Consider the following 15917-nt stretch of genomic DNA (forward strand, 5'->3'; position numbering starts at 1 on the left):
TGTCAGGCACACAACAGAGTCATGCACATGGCGCCTATACATGCTGTAATACAGGTATATACTGGGCGGTTCTGTCCTTCTGTGCTTGAGTCTGTAAAATCTAGTTCATATACAAAAGATGATTACAAGTTCTTTACCAAAAGAAAAGATTGTTACTCAAGTTCCAAACTGAAATTGCTCTTAAAAAAAATAGAATGAAAATTTTAAATTGTCCAATTCTCTGTAATTACAATAGGTCATCAATATCAGACTGGTGGGATCTGACAGCCAGCACCCCCACTGATCAGCTGTCATAAGCTCCGTCAGCAGCTGGATGTAAGTAATGTAAGCGGTGTAACAGCCCAGCTCTGTCCAATGTGCCTGTCATGGACACCAGCACCTAAACAGTGTATGGAGCCACAATCCGCTCTGATCACAGTAAGTCATGTGGGTGCCGACAGGTGGAGCGGATCAATCTGAGACGTATCACTTATGTAACCCTATGTCATCAGTATCAAAGCAAGTGGACAAGCCCTGTAGGGATATATATTTACCTTTGGGCGGGGGTCCGTCCATAAGCTGCTATACAGTGCACCTTTGGCTCTCCATACTCAATAGAGAACTCCTCCACAGGGACGATACATACCGTGTGCTGAAACACAATATTCATATTTAATTAACAAAAGTGCAAGGTGTAGTAGAATGTATAGCTACTATGCAGTCTCTGTCCAAGGAGAAAATCGGACATGTGCACGGACCCATAGTATATCACTGGTCCGGGTGCAAACCAATGTTTTGTCGGATTGCACTGGAACCGAAAATACGTTCGTCGGCATGAGCCCTAAGAGAGCATCACACTATCCACTATATATTGGGAATAGTGGAAATTTGGAACTTACCAGTAGGAAATTGACTGATGACGCTGTCACACATATTTCAGTGTCTGAAAACATCTCAAACTTTGCAACGCGATTCATGCTGTCCACCACAATACTGCGACAGAGGAAGCTGCGGTACAATATAAAACACGGTAAATTTGAATTTACTCCAACAAGTATTTTTCTGCACAGCCGATGAAGAAAATAGGATTTTCCGTCACTATATGCCGGAGGGCGTATGACTAAGAGCGTAGTGTACGCGTAAGGTTTTATCTTCATGATGGATGCTCCTGTTATTAAATGAATTTCTAAAAATAGTAATTTTTTGAATGGAAGTGCCGGAATATCTTTTTTTCTTCGTCTGTTCTACAGTAGCTGAGCTTCACCAGCAGGAATTTGCACCCATTCATCAACTTTCTGGCGTATCCCCAACAATATTGGCGTGGTGAGATTCATTATTTCTATTTTTCTACTTTTCTGCACATAATCCCTATAATGTTTCCAAACACCAAACATAGATAATGAGCATATAGGGCAGGCTAATAGTCTGTAGATCCACATGTATTTTCTTATATCTACAACCTCACATTAGTAGCATTGCCATTATTGATTCTTACAATTAAGTTACAGCACAAAAAATATTGCAGGTCCAGATAATAGGTCAGACAAGCAGGTAACTGTCCTTTTTTTCTACTATTCTAGACAAGAAATTAATGTTTGATGTTATGAGGTATAACTAAAAATGCTTTAAAGCTTCCATAGGGGGCAGAATTGGTATTGTGGCTCTGTTTGTACCGAGCAGTAATTATGCCGCCATAGAGGTGTTCGAGCCTTGCTAGAATAAATTATGGCGCGCTCTATTGGACTCTGTATGGATGTATTCTCCCCTAGAAGCATTGCTTTTACACCAGGACTCTCATTGAATATTACATTCAGGAAAGCAATGAAAACAGTGTTCACTTCTCTATCCCCAGTTATTAGTAAGCTGGCATAAACCTTAGTAAAACAGGAGTCCTAAAAGTAAGTACAGATAATGTAAACCAATGAATGTGCTGCTCATGAATATTCAATCATGTAGACAAACAGAACAATACTTGTACTGTACCTGTATTTACAGCTGTACACGTTCACTCGGCCTGACGTACCGGGGTCATTTCTCATCATCACATTCAGAAAATATTGCTGGGGGTCTTCATTGGCATATTCAAAAATAAGAGAATAAACTCCAGCCCCAGGGACTTTAATGCTAAAATATAATTCCACCTGTGGGAACAATATAAAATATGTTTCAGAATTATGTCATATTAATTCGTCTCAATCTAAACACACAGCAATGAATGTAAAGGAGGCAAAAAGAGGTTTTCCCAAGATTAAAAGTTATTCCCTATCAATAGGTTAGTGGAAAACATACTGATCGATGGTGGGGTGCTTCAGAGTTTTTTTGTCAGAATGGAGCATGTGCATCTCTGCTTTACTTATTGTCTATGAGACTGCTGGAGATAGTAAAAAAAGGAACAATTATGTATATATTGTGACAAAGGGAGAGGGGTTAATCGGCCATATTTAGGACCAGGTTGAGTGAACAGTTGTAGAGTGGGTGGGAGGCTGTTCACCATATCTCCACCCCAGGGTGGAGTCCAGAGGATAAATACACAGCCTTCTGGCTCATTAATTGTTGGGTGTGCCTGGAGTTGGGCGCTCCAGAGCTCTGTCTGAGTATAAGGAAAGCTTAACCTTTTTTTCTGTTTGTTTCCCTGAGCGGACGGATACCCGCAGCAACACGGACTGTGCCATACATTATGTTTTTGTTTTTCCGTTAGGCCAGAAAGGCCATGCTTGTTTTGCTAACACTGCACTGTTTTATGCAGTACTTTTAATAAACCAGTGGAAGATTTAAAGAGACAGCGTTCCTGTGTCTATCTCTATGTGCGACCGAGTGAGTCAATCTACCACAATATATATATATACATACATATATATGCATACATATACACGTCACAGTAGACATGGGGGCAGCGGTATCAACGTCACAGGAGACGTGAGGGCTGTGGTATATACGACACAGGAGACACAGGGCTACGGCATATACATACATATATACACATACAGTAGATATACACGTCACAGGAGACATGGGGCTGCGGCATAAACATCACAGGACAGGCTGGAGCTGTGGCATAATCGTCCCTCCGCCCACAGAGTACTTCTGGCCAGTGTGAGGACGTAACCTTTCATTGCACGAGCAGGTAGTGTTCTGTAGTAAACATTGCGTGCGCGCAGAGCAGGAAGAAATAAAGGGACAGCAGCCGTCATAACACAGCTACAGTTCCCGGGAATCTGCTGGAGATTAGGTCATCAAGGCTCAAGGCCTGAAGTTCCCCTCCCATGCTGTAGGGTGTAGGCCAGCGAGGGCAGGGCCCTCTTCCCTCTGTACCAGTCTGTCATTGCTATTTTCTTCATTGTAATTGATATTTGTATTTTGTATGTAAACCCCTTTTCACATGTACAGCAGCATGGAATCAATTATGCTCTAAAAATAAAAATAATAGTAAATGCATGCATTTTCATCTCTATTTTTTGCAACAGGCTTTCATTAAAAATTTTTGTTTCTACACTACATAGCAGACTGCAGAATAACTTATTAACTTATTAGTGAAGTAGTAAGTGAGCTTGTTCCGAAGGCATGATTTGTAAGCCTTAATATTTCCTTTCCTGATCTCCAAAGTGTCCCAAGAGACATTTTCCAATATGACAATGCTAGACCACATTTGTTCACACTACTGTGAGCAACCTGCGAGGCCTAAACATGCTACCATGGCATGCAGCGTCTTCAGACTTATCTCCTATTGATCACACCTGGGACGTCATTGGTCGGTAATTGTAAAGGGAGCAGCCAGCAGCGGATCTTGATGATCTGCTCAAGTGCATTCAAAGTGGCAGAACATTCCTGAGACAAACAATAATAACCTCAATGATATAAGCCAAGGTGTGGAAGTGCAGGGATTTCTGCTCATACTTGATGCTGAAAAAATCAATAAGGTTTAAAAATGTTGTTTCCATTTTTTCATAATTTGCATATCATTAACATGTCTATCGATCCTTTGATTTTCATAATTCCACAACATTTCCTTCCCGGTTTTACATTCCTCTGCATTGAAATTGCATACACAATATAAAATAAATATAACAAAAGGACATTTTTTTGTTTACATCTAGCTAAAGATGGGCATGGTAGACATTTAGTTGGGAGAATTTCCTGATATGTTAACCATAAGATTACAATGTGAACCTAGTCTAAGAATCCTGGAGATCTGTTCTAACCATACATTCTGGGTGGAACAAGAGTTGTCGCGATTCCTCCTATCTGAGTGTCTGGACGCAGTGAATGACAGTCCAATCTAGGAATGGGGCGTGCTGAGCTGTCAGTATGGTGATGGACAGCTTGGCCGTCCAATCAGATGCTGGGGCGTGCTGAGATGTCAGTGTCTGGAGTGACAGTTTAACTGTCCAATCAAGACCATGGTGCTTCATCCATATGTCTTCGGTTCAGAGTAATTACTTGGCTATTTAACCAAGCTCTCTGCCTTTGATTGCTGCCAATTCCAATTTTAGCTTTGCTCATGAGGTGTGTGCTTGCTCTGTGCTCTTTGTCTGGTATTCTGATCTTTGCTGCTCGACTTAGGATTTGTCTTGACCATCCACTTGCCTTGCCCTTTTTGTCGTGATCCGTTACCTTCTTGGAATGTTGACCTCGGACTGTTTCTACGCCTTTGTCTCACCCGTCTGTCTATGACATACTATCTTTGCCATGGGTGTATCAGAGGTGACAGACAGTCGCCCTGCAGTTGGCTGCAGGAGATCTCTACGTTTGTCATTACAGACATCTTCTTACATTAGAGGCTGTCTCTAGGACCTAGCGGCTACCTCCCTCTGGTAATTAGCTCCCTGGCCTGGGTGTATATATACCTGGTGTGTCTGAGAGGGAGGTGCTGGCTATATTCATTTCTACTTGTGAAGGCTTAGCAAGAGCAGTACTTTGTCCTCTCTGGAGCGTGAGGCTGAATTCGCATTTGTCTGCAGTCGTCTAAAGCTAATCATTCTCCCCGTTTGTCTATCCTTGTTGTCTATAGAGTTTAGTGGAGATCGACTAGTGCTCATCTCCTCCCATCCCTAGCCTTAGCCATATGCTAGGGAAAGACAGGGCGAGGCACGCGTGCGGCGATTGCTGAAGAGGCAATATAGGGATGGTAGTTGAGACAGGGTGACACTAGACCAGACTAGGAGGTCTCCACTTCCCCCTTTCCCTAGTGTGTGGGCTCCCTTTCCCTCTGTGTTGCACTAAGTCTTTCCCACACCTGGCGTGACAAACTTGGATTTTGACCTCAAACTTCTTGACTACCCAGCCTTACGGCTTACCCGTGAGTAGTGACTAGCGTCACAAGAGTATTTTAACGTGGCCATAAGCATTAGACTAATGCTGAAATTGAAACCTCTGACCAATTGACCGTCTCATGCATTGTAGGCGTGGGATTGACATTAAGGGTATGTGCACACCGTCAGGAATGGTAGCGTTTTGAACGCAGCATACTTTATGCTGGTCCAAAGCGCTGCACACAGGTGAATCCGCATGTGTTCAATGTGTTCACCGCATCCTACCCATTGCACTGGTAGAAGTTCTCTTGCGGCAAGAGAAGTAGACATGCTGCGGTTTGTGAAGACACGCCGCATGTCCGCCTCCACGGGTAAGCCGCAGGAGCAAGGGAACACATAGTGGGCATGGGATTTGTACAAATCCCATCCACTATGCTCTAACATCTGGCCGCTGCGGATTGCACGCAGCACAAGTGTGCTGCGTCCAATCCGCAGCGTTTACTGATCGTCTGCACATACCCTTATTTGGTAGATTGAGGAAAAACAGATGTTAAATTTCAAAATAACAGATATTAAAAGGAGAAATGCAAATTTCAGAGGTATCTCCAGGACACAACAATGGGACTGCCTACTGCACATGCTCCTGTCCTATTAACATTCTAGGACAAATTTCTGTCAGTGTAACATTTTAATTCTCTACCTCCCCAGATATAGCAAGTGTGATTTGCTAATTAAAGGTACTTAAGAATTTATTCATAATGACATTTTTTTCCATTCCAGGAGAACCTCTTAAAAGAAGATGTCCATTACTTTTTATTATCCCCCCAATGTATTCCCCCGGGGCCCATAAGGGTTTTTGTAATTACCTTGCGTTGCAATTACTGCCTGTGAGCGGCGGTATCGCTGGCCGCTCACAGGCATAATGTGACCCGCCACTGATGTCATGTCAAGTGAGGCGTGACATCAGTGACGAGGTCCCCGCGGTGGATGCTGGGTTGTGGTCGGGGTTTCCCCGCGCTACACACCCAGCATCCACCATGAGCTTTCTCAATGAATGGGGAGAGGTAGAGCGCGCGGTGGAGACTGGGGGTGACGCGTGGGGTAACCCCCCCCCCCAGAGCAGCAGCCACCGTGGAACGCAGAAGAGGGACCCCCGGCTGCATCCGGAATCATGACGTGACATCAGCGGATGTCAGAGCCGGCTGCAGCCGGGGGTCACGTGATGCCTGTGAGCGGCCAGTGATAGCGCCTCTCACAGGCAGTAACTGCAATGCAAGGTATTTACAAAAACCCTTATGGGCCCCGGGGGAATACATTAAGGGGGATAATAAAAAGTAGTGGACAACCCTTTTAAGCTTTGCAGTGTATTCTGCTAAATTTGTGAAGTGAACCAATAAAAAAAAAGCAAGTTATACCTGACTTCCAGAAATAGCTGCCATTAGAGGATGTCCATAACTTGGTTGCCGAACAATTATTGGACGACTTTCCCCATCCTGTTTGAAATACTCCATCTCTGTGCCATGTAGACAGGTAAACTTTTCTATGGGCAAATGCTGAAAAACTAAGCAGCTAAGCAGCAAAGGAAAGAAAGTGCAATATTACTACATTCAAAAGGAATCGCTAATTAACAGTTACTTATAACATGTTTTGGTAACCTCACAAAAATTGGTTGAGATGGAGTAAAAAAGTGTTTATTACAAATTGTAAAAAATCCTGGTGAAATTGAAAATATATGTGGCTTAAGTCTTGGTATTACCAGAGCAAATAGAGATGACAGCACTGATTTTTTATGACACACGGGTATAGATATTGAGTAATGTGGCATACAGTGAAAATTGTAAAGAAACTAAACATCCAGTGATCCATTTGAATAAATCACCATTGATTTCGTTAGAGGAGCCTGGAAGGAGACTATCATTACTGTCGTCCTTTACTTTCTCTCTTATGTCAGCTAGGAAAGAAGTACAGTTCTGGGCTGTAGGAGCTAACGGCATAGACAGACAGCATGCTAGCCTCATAGATAGAGGTAAAGCTAAATAGTATTAATACCTTCCCCAAACAGTTCAGCCATTAATGCTATAGTGACTGTGACCGGCCTGCAGCTCCACTGTGACATGGTGGACTCTGATAACAGCTTCATGTTAGTGAATTAGGAAGGAGAGGTCGGCAGCAGAAATGGCTGAGCTTTGAAAGGAAATCTCCGTACATCTAAAAAAGGATCTAAAAGCACAGTGAAGTTTTATGTTCACTGAAGATACAGAATGTGCCATTCTTTGTGATAATAGTTTACAATATCTAATCAGTGAGAGGAAACAGTGGTTATTACAATTAAAAGGAACCTGTCACCAGAAATAACGCTGTTAACCTGCAGACATTCGGTTAATATGAAAGTTAACAGTGTAATTATGCTGCCCGGCGCCTGCACACAGCCGAATGCAGCAGCGAGAAAATGAGCTTTATTCTCCCCGCCAGCATTCAGTATTCAGTCATGGAGGCGGCGGTGCTGGTTCAGTCATCGCTCTGAGAACACAGAGTGGCCGCTGTAAACGCACCCCCAGCCATGACGGACGCTCCCTCTACATTGAGGCCGGCTGTCAGTCAGGGCCAGGGTTGCAGCAACAGCCGCTGCTCTGTATACTCAGACTGAATACTGAATGCTGGCAGGGAGAATAAAGTTCATTTTCTCTCCGCTGTATTTGGCTGCCTGCAGGCTTCGGGGCAGCAAAATAACGCTGTTAACCTGCAGATTAACCACATATTTGCAGGTTAACAGCGTTATTCCTGGAGACAGGTTCCCTTTAAAGAGGTTTTCCCACAAAGTACATTTTAATCAATGGAACTTGGAATAATAATAACTTCCATAATTGGATGTGTTAAAAAATGTCGCTGTGCTGAGATAATCTTATAAAATGTGTCCCTGCTGTGTACTGTGATATAAAAAAGAATAAAAGGGGAGACAAGGGGCACAGAGTCTAAGTGTAGATGAATATGTGCATTTGCCACAACAATATTTGTTTTTGTGCACTCACCCTTTAGATGTCTTGTATTTTCACTCAAATGATCCGTATAGTGGATCAGCTCTTTGCAATCCTCTGGTCTGCAGCACAAATGCGGGAAATATGTCAGCCCTGGTATAAGGCTTGCATGTTGGATATTGTAGTGGAGAGAAGATTTCCCTTTTTCGGTGCTTCCAGAGGATAAGGATCGTTACAGATAAATTCTTTTTCTCAAAATCAGATTTATTCGGACACTATATTAAGAACAAACAACGCGTTTCTGCCAGCAACGGCCTTCATCAGGTATAATATGCACTTGTCCTGCTGTGTACTGTGTAACGTCTGTGTCTGATCGTGCAGGAACATGGTCTGATCATACCACAGCTCCTGGGTAGGGGGGGGAGGAAAAAAGTATATATGTTAGAACCCTCCTGTTAGTTTTTGCTATCTTGTGTTTTGCGGTCACGTGACCATCTGCCTTTATATTCCAGCTCCGTCCTTCTGGCTGTGCTGGACTTCAGTTTTGACTGTTTCTCTAGCCTGGTGCTTCCGTACCTTTCTCTGTCAGTTCTTGGTCCTCTGGGACCTCTAGTACTTTTTGTCAGTTTGTCTTTTGTGTTCTGCAACAACTTCTGTTAGGTGGTGTCCCATTTTTGTTCCAGTCCTTAGTTCTTTTAGGGACCCCTCCCTTAACTCTATAGGTCTTCGTTCAGACTAGCCGAGGACGAAGGCGGGTCGGTTCACTAGGAACAGGCAGCCCGCTACATCGTAGGGATTCAGCTTAGTCTTACTGTAGGGACAGCTTTCCCCTATCTTTCCTTAGTTCTTGTTTCAGATCATAACAATATAGACATTACAGCAGGGGATCACAGCTGATTCTTTCTGTGGGGTAAAGCTTTTGCTGCTTGTTTTTAAACATGTTTTACCTCACAGAAAGCAGCAGCTGCAATCCCGTGCTGTCCTGTCTGTTTCTTCTCTTTTCCTTCGCCCCTGCCCAGGAGCTGTGGTATGATCAGACCATGTTCCTGTACGGTCAGACGCAGCCATTACACAGTACACAGCAGGGCACATATATAAGATTATCTCAGCACAGGAACATTTTTTTTATCACATCCAAATGTGGAAATTATTATTATTCCAAGATCTATTGATTAAAATCAACTTTTGTTCATGGAAAAAAATCTGTAATCAGGTCAGATACTTTTGTTTTTATAACAGTAGATTTACACAGCATAAAAGACGATTGCAGCTGTAGACTTACTTTGCCCCAACTGGTCCATTATAGTCACATGGCTGTGTAACTCTCATCTGTAGAATGGAGGCTTCGTAATAATCACTTGGCAGCAGCACAAGGTAATCCTGTTAGGTAATGTGGATGTAAAATAAGTTACAAATGCTTTACTTTGGCACAAATTTATAAAGACAATAAAAAGATCCAAAAGCATTTGGAATACATTGTTTCTTGTTAGATAAGTTCTAATTTATTTTTCTCTGTCTTTATCAGGAAATCTTCAGAAAAGACATAGAGTGACAGAATATACTTTTACAGTAGTCCAGTAGTGGACAACTCTTCTTATTCACTCCTGTGTCCATCATAAAATAAATAAAACTCCTGATACCTCCTGCAGTGACACCGCTCCAGCAATGTCAGTGCTGAGATTCATCACGTGATCGCGGCAGCCAAACAGCAGCCTTTCATTAGCTGCTACCTTAACTATTCGATCACAGCAGATTTCCAGGAGGTAAATATCAAGCATTTAGTTTTTTGATGATCACTAAAGCGATTAAAGGGAATCTGTCAGCAGGTTTTTCCTATGTAATCTGATAGCACCATGAAGTAGGGACAGGGACCCCGATTCCAGCGATGTGTCACTTAGTATACTGGGTTATGATAGAGTCAGTTTTCTATGCTGCAGATTCAGCAGAGCTCAGTTGTTGTGCTGTGTATAACCCCACCCCCTCCACAGCTTTCTGTGTACATTGTATAGTGACAGAGAGTCGCTAATCACTACTGGGGGCGTGGTTGGACTATCCTGCAGGTGCAAAGTTGTCCTGTAGTGATAATCTCCTCCTGATAAAACACTGATTGTATTGAAATAGCAAAACACAGCCCAGTAAGTGACACTTCGCTGTAATCAGGGTCTCTGCTCCTACATTATGGTGCTCTCAGATTACAAAGCAAAACCCTGGTGACCAATTCCCTTTAAGATAGGATTGCCCAGCAGTGTAAAATATCTGGTGGTTTGAAGCCACCAGTGGACGGAGCTTAGAAGTTTCATACATACTCATATTATAAAGAAAGCTCCCATGCTCATTCTAGTGGTGGCAGTCAGAAAGTTATAATTTAATTATATGAGTAGATAATTGGATTTGAAGATTTGGGACTTCAAAATTAAATTATGAATCTGAATATAGATTAAATCACTCAACACTGAATATTGAATCTGAAATGATAGGCAAATATTCACCTTAAGGGTAGAACTAGTGCATTAAATACATATCATGCAGTAAAATATTTTTGGGCAGTTTCAGGTTGTAGATTCTAGAGCTATATAAATACTGATAAAAACAGATGTGACATTTACGTATAAAAACCTATACAGAGGTGCTATGCCGCCTGTGGCTCTCCAGTTCTGACTGCCAGGGCATGCTAGGAGCTGTAGTTCAGCTAATGGTAACAAGCTGCGGAGCACTACTATACAGAAATTCACACTACTTAATGTGTGTGGTGTGAGAGCAATGAACTTACCAAAAGTACTCCTTCTACAGAAACTGTAATTATCCAGTTTCCAGGCACCAAAGAGAACGGCTCTGCAAAACTTTTTCCTGGCACGGTAAGGAATGTTGGCTCCGCGCTTGGAGGGAACACAATGTCTTTCACATCTAATGAACCTATAGATTCACAATTTGAGAAAATGAGATTGTAAGAACTCAGAATATAATGTAAAAGCTATTTTACTTTACTATTACATATAATGCATTTATTAATTCTATTAATTAATTTATCAATATTATATTCTAAATATTACACTTTATTAGTTCAAATTGTAAATAATATTGTAATATTTGGAAAGGTCTATTACGCTACAATAATAATGTACCATATTTTTCGGACTATAAGACGCACTTTTTTCCTCCAAAATTTTGGAGGAAAGTGGGGGGTGAGTCTTATAGTCCGAATGTATATGGACTATATATGGTGGCTGTGGGTGGTGTGGGGGGAGCGGCAGTGGCGGTGGAGCGGGCACGGAAGGCAGGAAGCCGTCTGCTGCAGCCTACACTGTGCCCACTACTAAAGAATATGAATATTCACTGCTCCCCACGCCAATGGGCGTGGGGAGTACTGAATATTAATTTTCCTTAATAACGCTCACACTGTACCCGCAGCGCGGCTCCTGCAGCAGCCGGCGGTCAGTGTGCCCGCTATTAAAGTCCATGAATATTCTCTACAACCCACTCCCATGGGTTGTAGTGAATATTCATGAACTTTAATAGCGGACACACTGACCGCCGGCCACTGCAGGAGCCGCGCTGTGGGTACAGTGTGAACGCTATTAGGGAGAATGAATGGTCACTGCTCCCCACGCACACAGTTCGGGTGTGGGGAGCAGTGACTATTCCGGCACAGCATCTCACAGTGAGATCAATGCTGGCTGCAGAGGAGGACACAGCGCTGGAACACAGGGAAGAAAGGTGAGTAGAACTAGTGTTTATTTTTTTGTGTGCAGCATGGGATGGTGGGTGCCAAGCATAGCAGGAAGAAGGATGAGGGGGACCATACATAGCAGGAAGAAGGATGAGGGGGACCATACATAGCAGGAAGAAGGATGAGGGTGACCATACATACCAGGAAGAAGGATGAGGGGGACCATACATAGCAGGAAGAAGGATGAGGGGGACCATACATAGCAGGAAGAAGGATGAGGGGGACCATACATACCAGGAAGAAGGATGAGGGGGACCATACATACCAGGAAGAAGGATGAGGGGGACCATACATACCAGGAAGAGGGATGAGGGTGGCCATGCATACCAGGAAGAGGGATGAGGGTGGCCATGCATACTAGGAAGAGGGATAAGGGGTGCCATACATTCCAGGAAGAGGAATGAGAGATGAAGGGTGCCATGCATACCAGGATGTGGGAGGCCATGCATACTTGGATGAGGGGTGCCATGCATACCAGGATGAAGTGTGCCATGCATACCAGGAATAGGGATGAGGGGTGCGATGCATACCAGGAAGAAGGACAAGGGGTGCCATGCATAGCAGGATGAGGGGTGCCATGCATACAAGGATGGAGATCAGGGGGTGCCATGCATACCAGGAAGGGGATAAGGGGTGCCATGCATACCAGGAAGGGGATGAGGGGTGTCATGCATACCAGTATGGGGGCCACGTATAACAGGAAGGAAGGGCCATATATACTACGATGGGGGATATTAACAGAATTGGGGGACATTTACCCCTATAACAGTGTCAGCAGCAGACCACTCCCCCATAACAGTGCATCATGACTACATTTTTAGCTTAAATTTTTCTTTCTATTTTCCTCCTCTAAAACCTAGGTGCGTCTTATGGTCCGGTGCGTCTTATAGTCCGAAAAATACAGTATATATTCTTAGTCATAAGAACATGTGTATTCCAACAAAAAAAACTTCATTGTGACAACTCATCTCCTAAAATAAAAACATTTGAAAATGAGAATCTTATTAATTTTAACAAAGACAAGTTTGCCCCTGAAGGAGAGCTCAATGCATTGTGCTGTGTGAAATTAGCCTAACAGGACAGATGCAAGAAAGCCCAAAATAATCAAAGAACGCTGTAATATTGGGTATTTAGATATTGGCGATTTTATTTGCGTAGTGCATGATGAGCAGCTATGTTATGCTATGTTGGATGTGCTTGCTACATCTGGATGTTATTGGATCATATTTTGTACTCACCTTTGGTTGAGCGAGATCTGTGTACTGAAATTTGTCCATTTATTGCATTTACTTCAGGGTTAATGTATCGTAAGATAATACGAAACAAGTTAAGATTGGATTTGCCCACAGTGACTGGGACTCTTACTTCATTCTGTAGAGACAGCAATAGTGTGAATGTAGAATGTCATGAGCCCAGCTTTCCATTTAGTTTTATATGAGCTTGCACATGTCATCTTCCTTATCTTTTATCCCTTATCTATCTTATGAGTCTGGAAATTACATGCACATCTGATTTATTATGTATAATTATATTTTTATACAAGCAATATACATAAACATACACAATTATTTCTAAGCAAATACTGTATTGAGAAAATGGAGTGTGCAAGCATTGCACCTTCCAGAGAATAACTGTACAAACTGCACCTGGCAGGGTTGGTACTGATCATAGGGAGTGTGTTCGGCACTGCTCTAGGAAGCGGAAATGTTCTCTATGTACTGCTGTAAAGGCTCTGCACAAATGGCTGACCTCTGGGGCTGGCTCAGTCAGGTTCAGTTTGCAGCACAGACTTCGGCTGATCCATGCTGCAGTCAGAAAGTTAAATACCCTCATACTGTAATTTATACAAACGATTGCAAAGTCTTGCACCATAAAAAGTGTTTGCGATAATGAAGGTACACTTTAACGTGAATCATAAAAGTATTTCTGGCTTTAAAGGGGTTGTCCAGGACTGTGATATTGATGTCCTATCCTTTGGATAGTTTATCAAAATCTGATCACAGGGATCAAACGACCAGCAACCCCACCAATGGGTTTTTAGCATGTCCCACAGTGGCCAGGAATATAAAGTGTATGGAGCCGGAAGACCACTGCTCCAAACATGGTGTTGTGTAGTTCTCGGATTTTGTATCTCAAATCCTATTGAACTAAATTGGAGCTGAACTGCAGTACTCAAGAAGATCCACTACACAGTGAATAGGGCTTTGCTGTGCCGGCTCCATTTACTGTTCCTATCTGTCGGCACAGAGCCTGCTAACAAGTAATCAGTGGGATGCCAGATATAGATCCCCCACCAATCTGATAATGATGATCGCTGCTGTGCGCCGACCATGAATGTCATAGTCCTGGACAACCCTTTTAAATACTTTTAAGACTTCATATTGACTGAACTGGGGCCACAACGATCTACTCAATATTGTGACCTTCCAGGTTGTAGCTCCAAGATCTAACAATAAGTAGGTGTCAAGACTTATAACAGGTAGGGTTATGTGCAATGTTTTCTTATAGACTTATGAAACATGAAGTTGAGCAGCAATTATTTATTCAAGAAAAAAATATTTCTTTAACTTCAAAGCTTACAAATCTTATGGTAGATAATGGAAGAAGAAATCACAGAGTAACAGAATGATTCCTTTAAAGACATTTAGGAAAATGAGAAGATCACAAAGAAGGTAACACAAGCTGCAGACAAGTATAGCCAGGCCTGGCAGAAAGGAGACAAAGCAGAACAAGAGACAGATGTGATTACTTACTCCTTCCAAGAGTTCTCAATTTTTGTAAACTGAATTTAAAGTGAATATCTACCACTAAACATGATTTTGTAATTTGCAGTCATTTATTTATTCAGATTGCTATATGGCTCATTTTTTCTATTGCGGAGCTCCAAGTCCCCGACATTGACAGTTACTTTTTTTTTACTGCTTACAAAAAAATTGTATACAGTGACAAAGATGCGAAAGAATGTCTATACGTGTACAGATTCTACTGCCATCCTCTAAAATATGTGTATACACACAGAAAGGAGGTAGTTCTTATGTACAGTAGGAATTAAAGCAGAAGTCGACTGAAATTGGCACAAAGATTTCATAATTACAGCCTATTTGGAAAACATCCATATAAGTTTTTATGTTTTTGAACAACCCTTTAACTATACATGCAAGCTTGTTTTTGGCATACTGGTAACCTATGCTTACTGATACTAATGATTTGGGATTACAAATGTTATCACACTGGCACATTTCCTGTTTTAGGCATTATTCAGGGCATATTAGGTCATGCTGTTTTTTCCATGTATTACTCATGTTTAGCTACAATCTTGTTACAATTCTTTAGGATTTAGGTGTATCATCCTATTGGATGATGTTGTAATAAATATGACTTTTTTATTATACAGTGATGTTTTATATCCTACTGGTTGTAGGGTTGATGACCTTCTAGATGCAGAGATTGGAAGAAATATCAAATTAACACTAAGCAGTTTCAACCTGGCACAAGAAGAAGATGTCATCTGAACAAAACAATAACAGTAAAATGGTGCAGTATAACAGGGGTACGACATAAGAACCAATGCAATAAAATTTATATGTAAAAAACTGAGTCGCTCGCTACGTGTATTTATAGTTTTATCTGTTTTTATGCATAGTCTTTGCTCCATTGTAATTATATATCAACAGTTTGTGTGTGTTTGTCTACTTTTAGGTTTTGTTTATTCCTGCATAGGCTAAACATGATAGTATTGAAAGTGTGTTTCAACATGCTAAAATAACCTAAAAAATAAAAAATTGGTCACCTCTGTGTATTTGGCTGCAATGATGACTTGACCATCTCCACTTCTAACCATTGAAGCCAATAACTAGCTTCAGTGGTCTTGTGCCAACCATTGGCTTCAGTGGTCTGCATGAGTCACACAGCTGTACCCCAGAAGAGGAAGTATGGAGGCCGGCGGGGGACACAGAGAGGAGTAAGAGCAAATGGTCAGGTGAGCTC

At 42.1% G+C, this 15917-nt stretch overlaps 1 protein-coding gene across 1 annotated transcript in view; it reads right to left on the reverse strand.

The window, feature by feature from the left end:
• The window catches only part of LAMA3 (laminin subunit alpha 3), a 244789-nt gene that overhangs the window by 99104 nt on the left and 129768 nt on the right, over nt 1-15917 (reverse strand). Inside the window, exons 22-28 of the mRNA XM_073679182.1 lie at nt 13169-13301; nt 10974-11116; nt 9486-9583; nt 6644-6797; nt 1963-2120; nt 879-987; nt 534-631 (exon numbers count right to left, since the gene is read on the reverse strand). Coding sequence (XP_073535283.1) covers nt 534-631; nt 879-987; nt 1963-2120; nt 6644-6797; nt 9486-9583; nt 10974-11116; nt 13169-13301 — 893 coding nt within the window. The remainder of the gene's footprint in view (nt 1-533; nt 632-878; nt 988-1962; nt 2121-6643; nt 6798-9485; nt 9584-10973; nt 11117-13168; nt 13302-15917) is intronic.

Source organism: Phyllobates terribilis, unplaced genomic scaffold (genome assembly GCF_046119375.1).
Source record: "Phyllobates terribilis strain yellow unplaced genomic scaffold, ASM4611937v1 Scaffold_4__5_contigs__length_816908805, whole genome shotgun sequence".
Lineage (NCBI taxonomy): Eukaryota > Metazoa > Chordata > Amphibia > Anura > Dendrobatidae > Phyllobates > Phyllobates terribilis.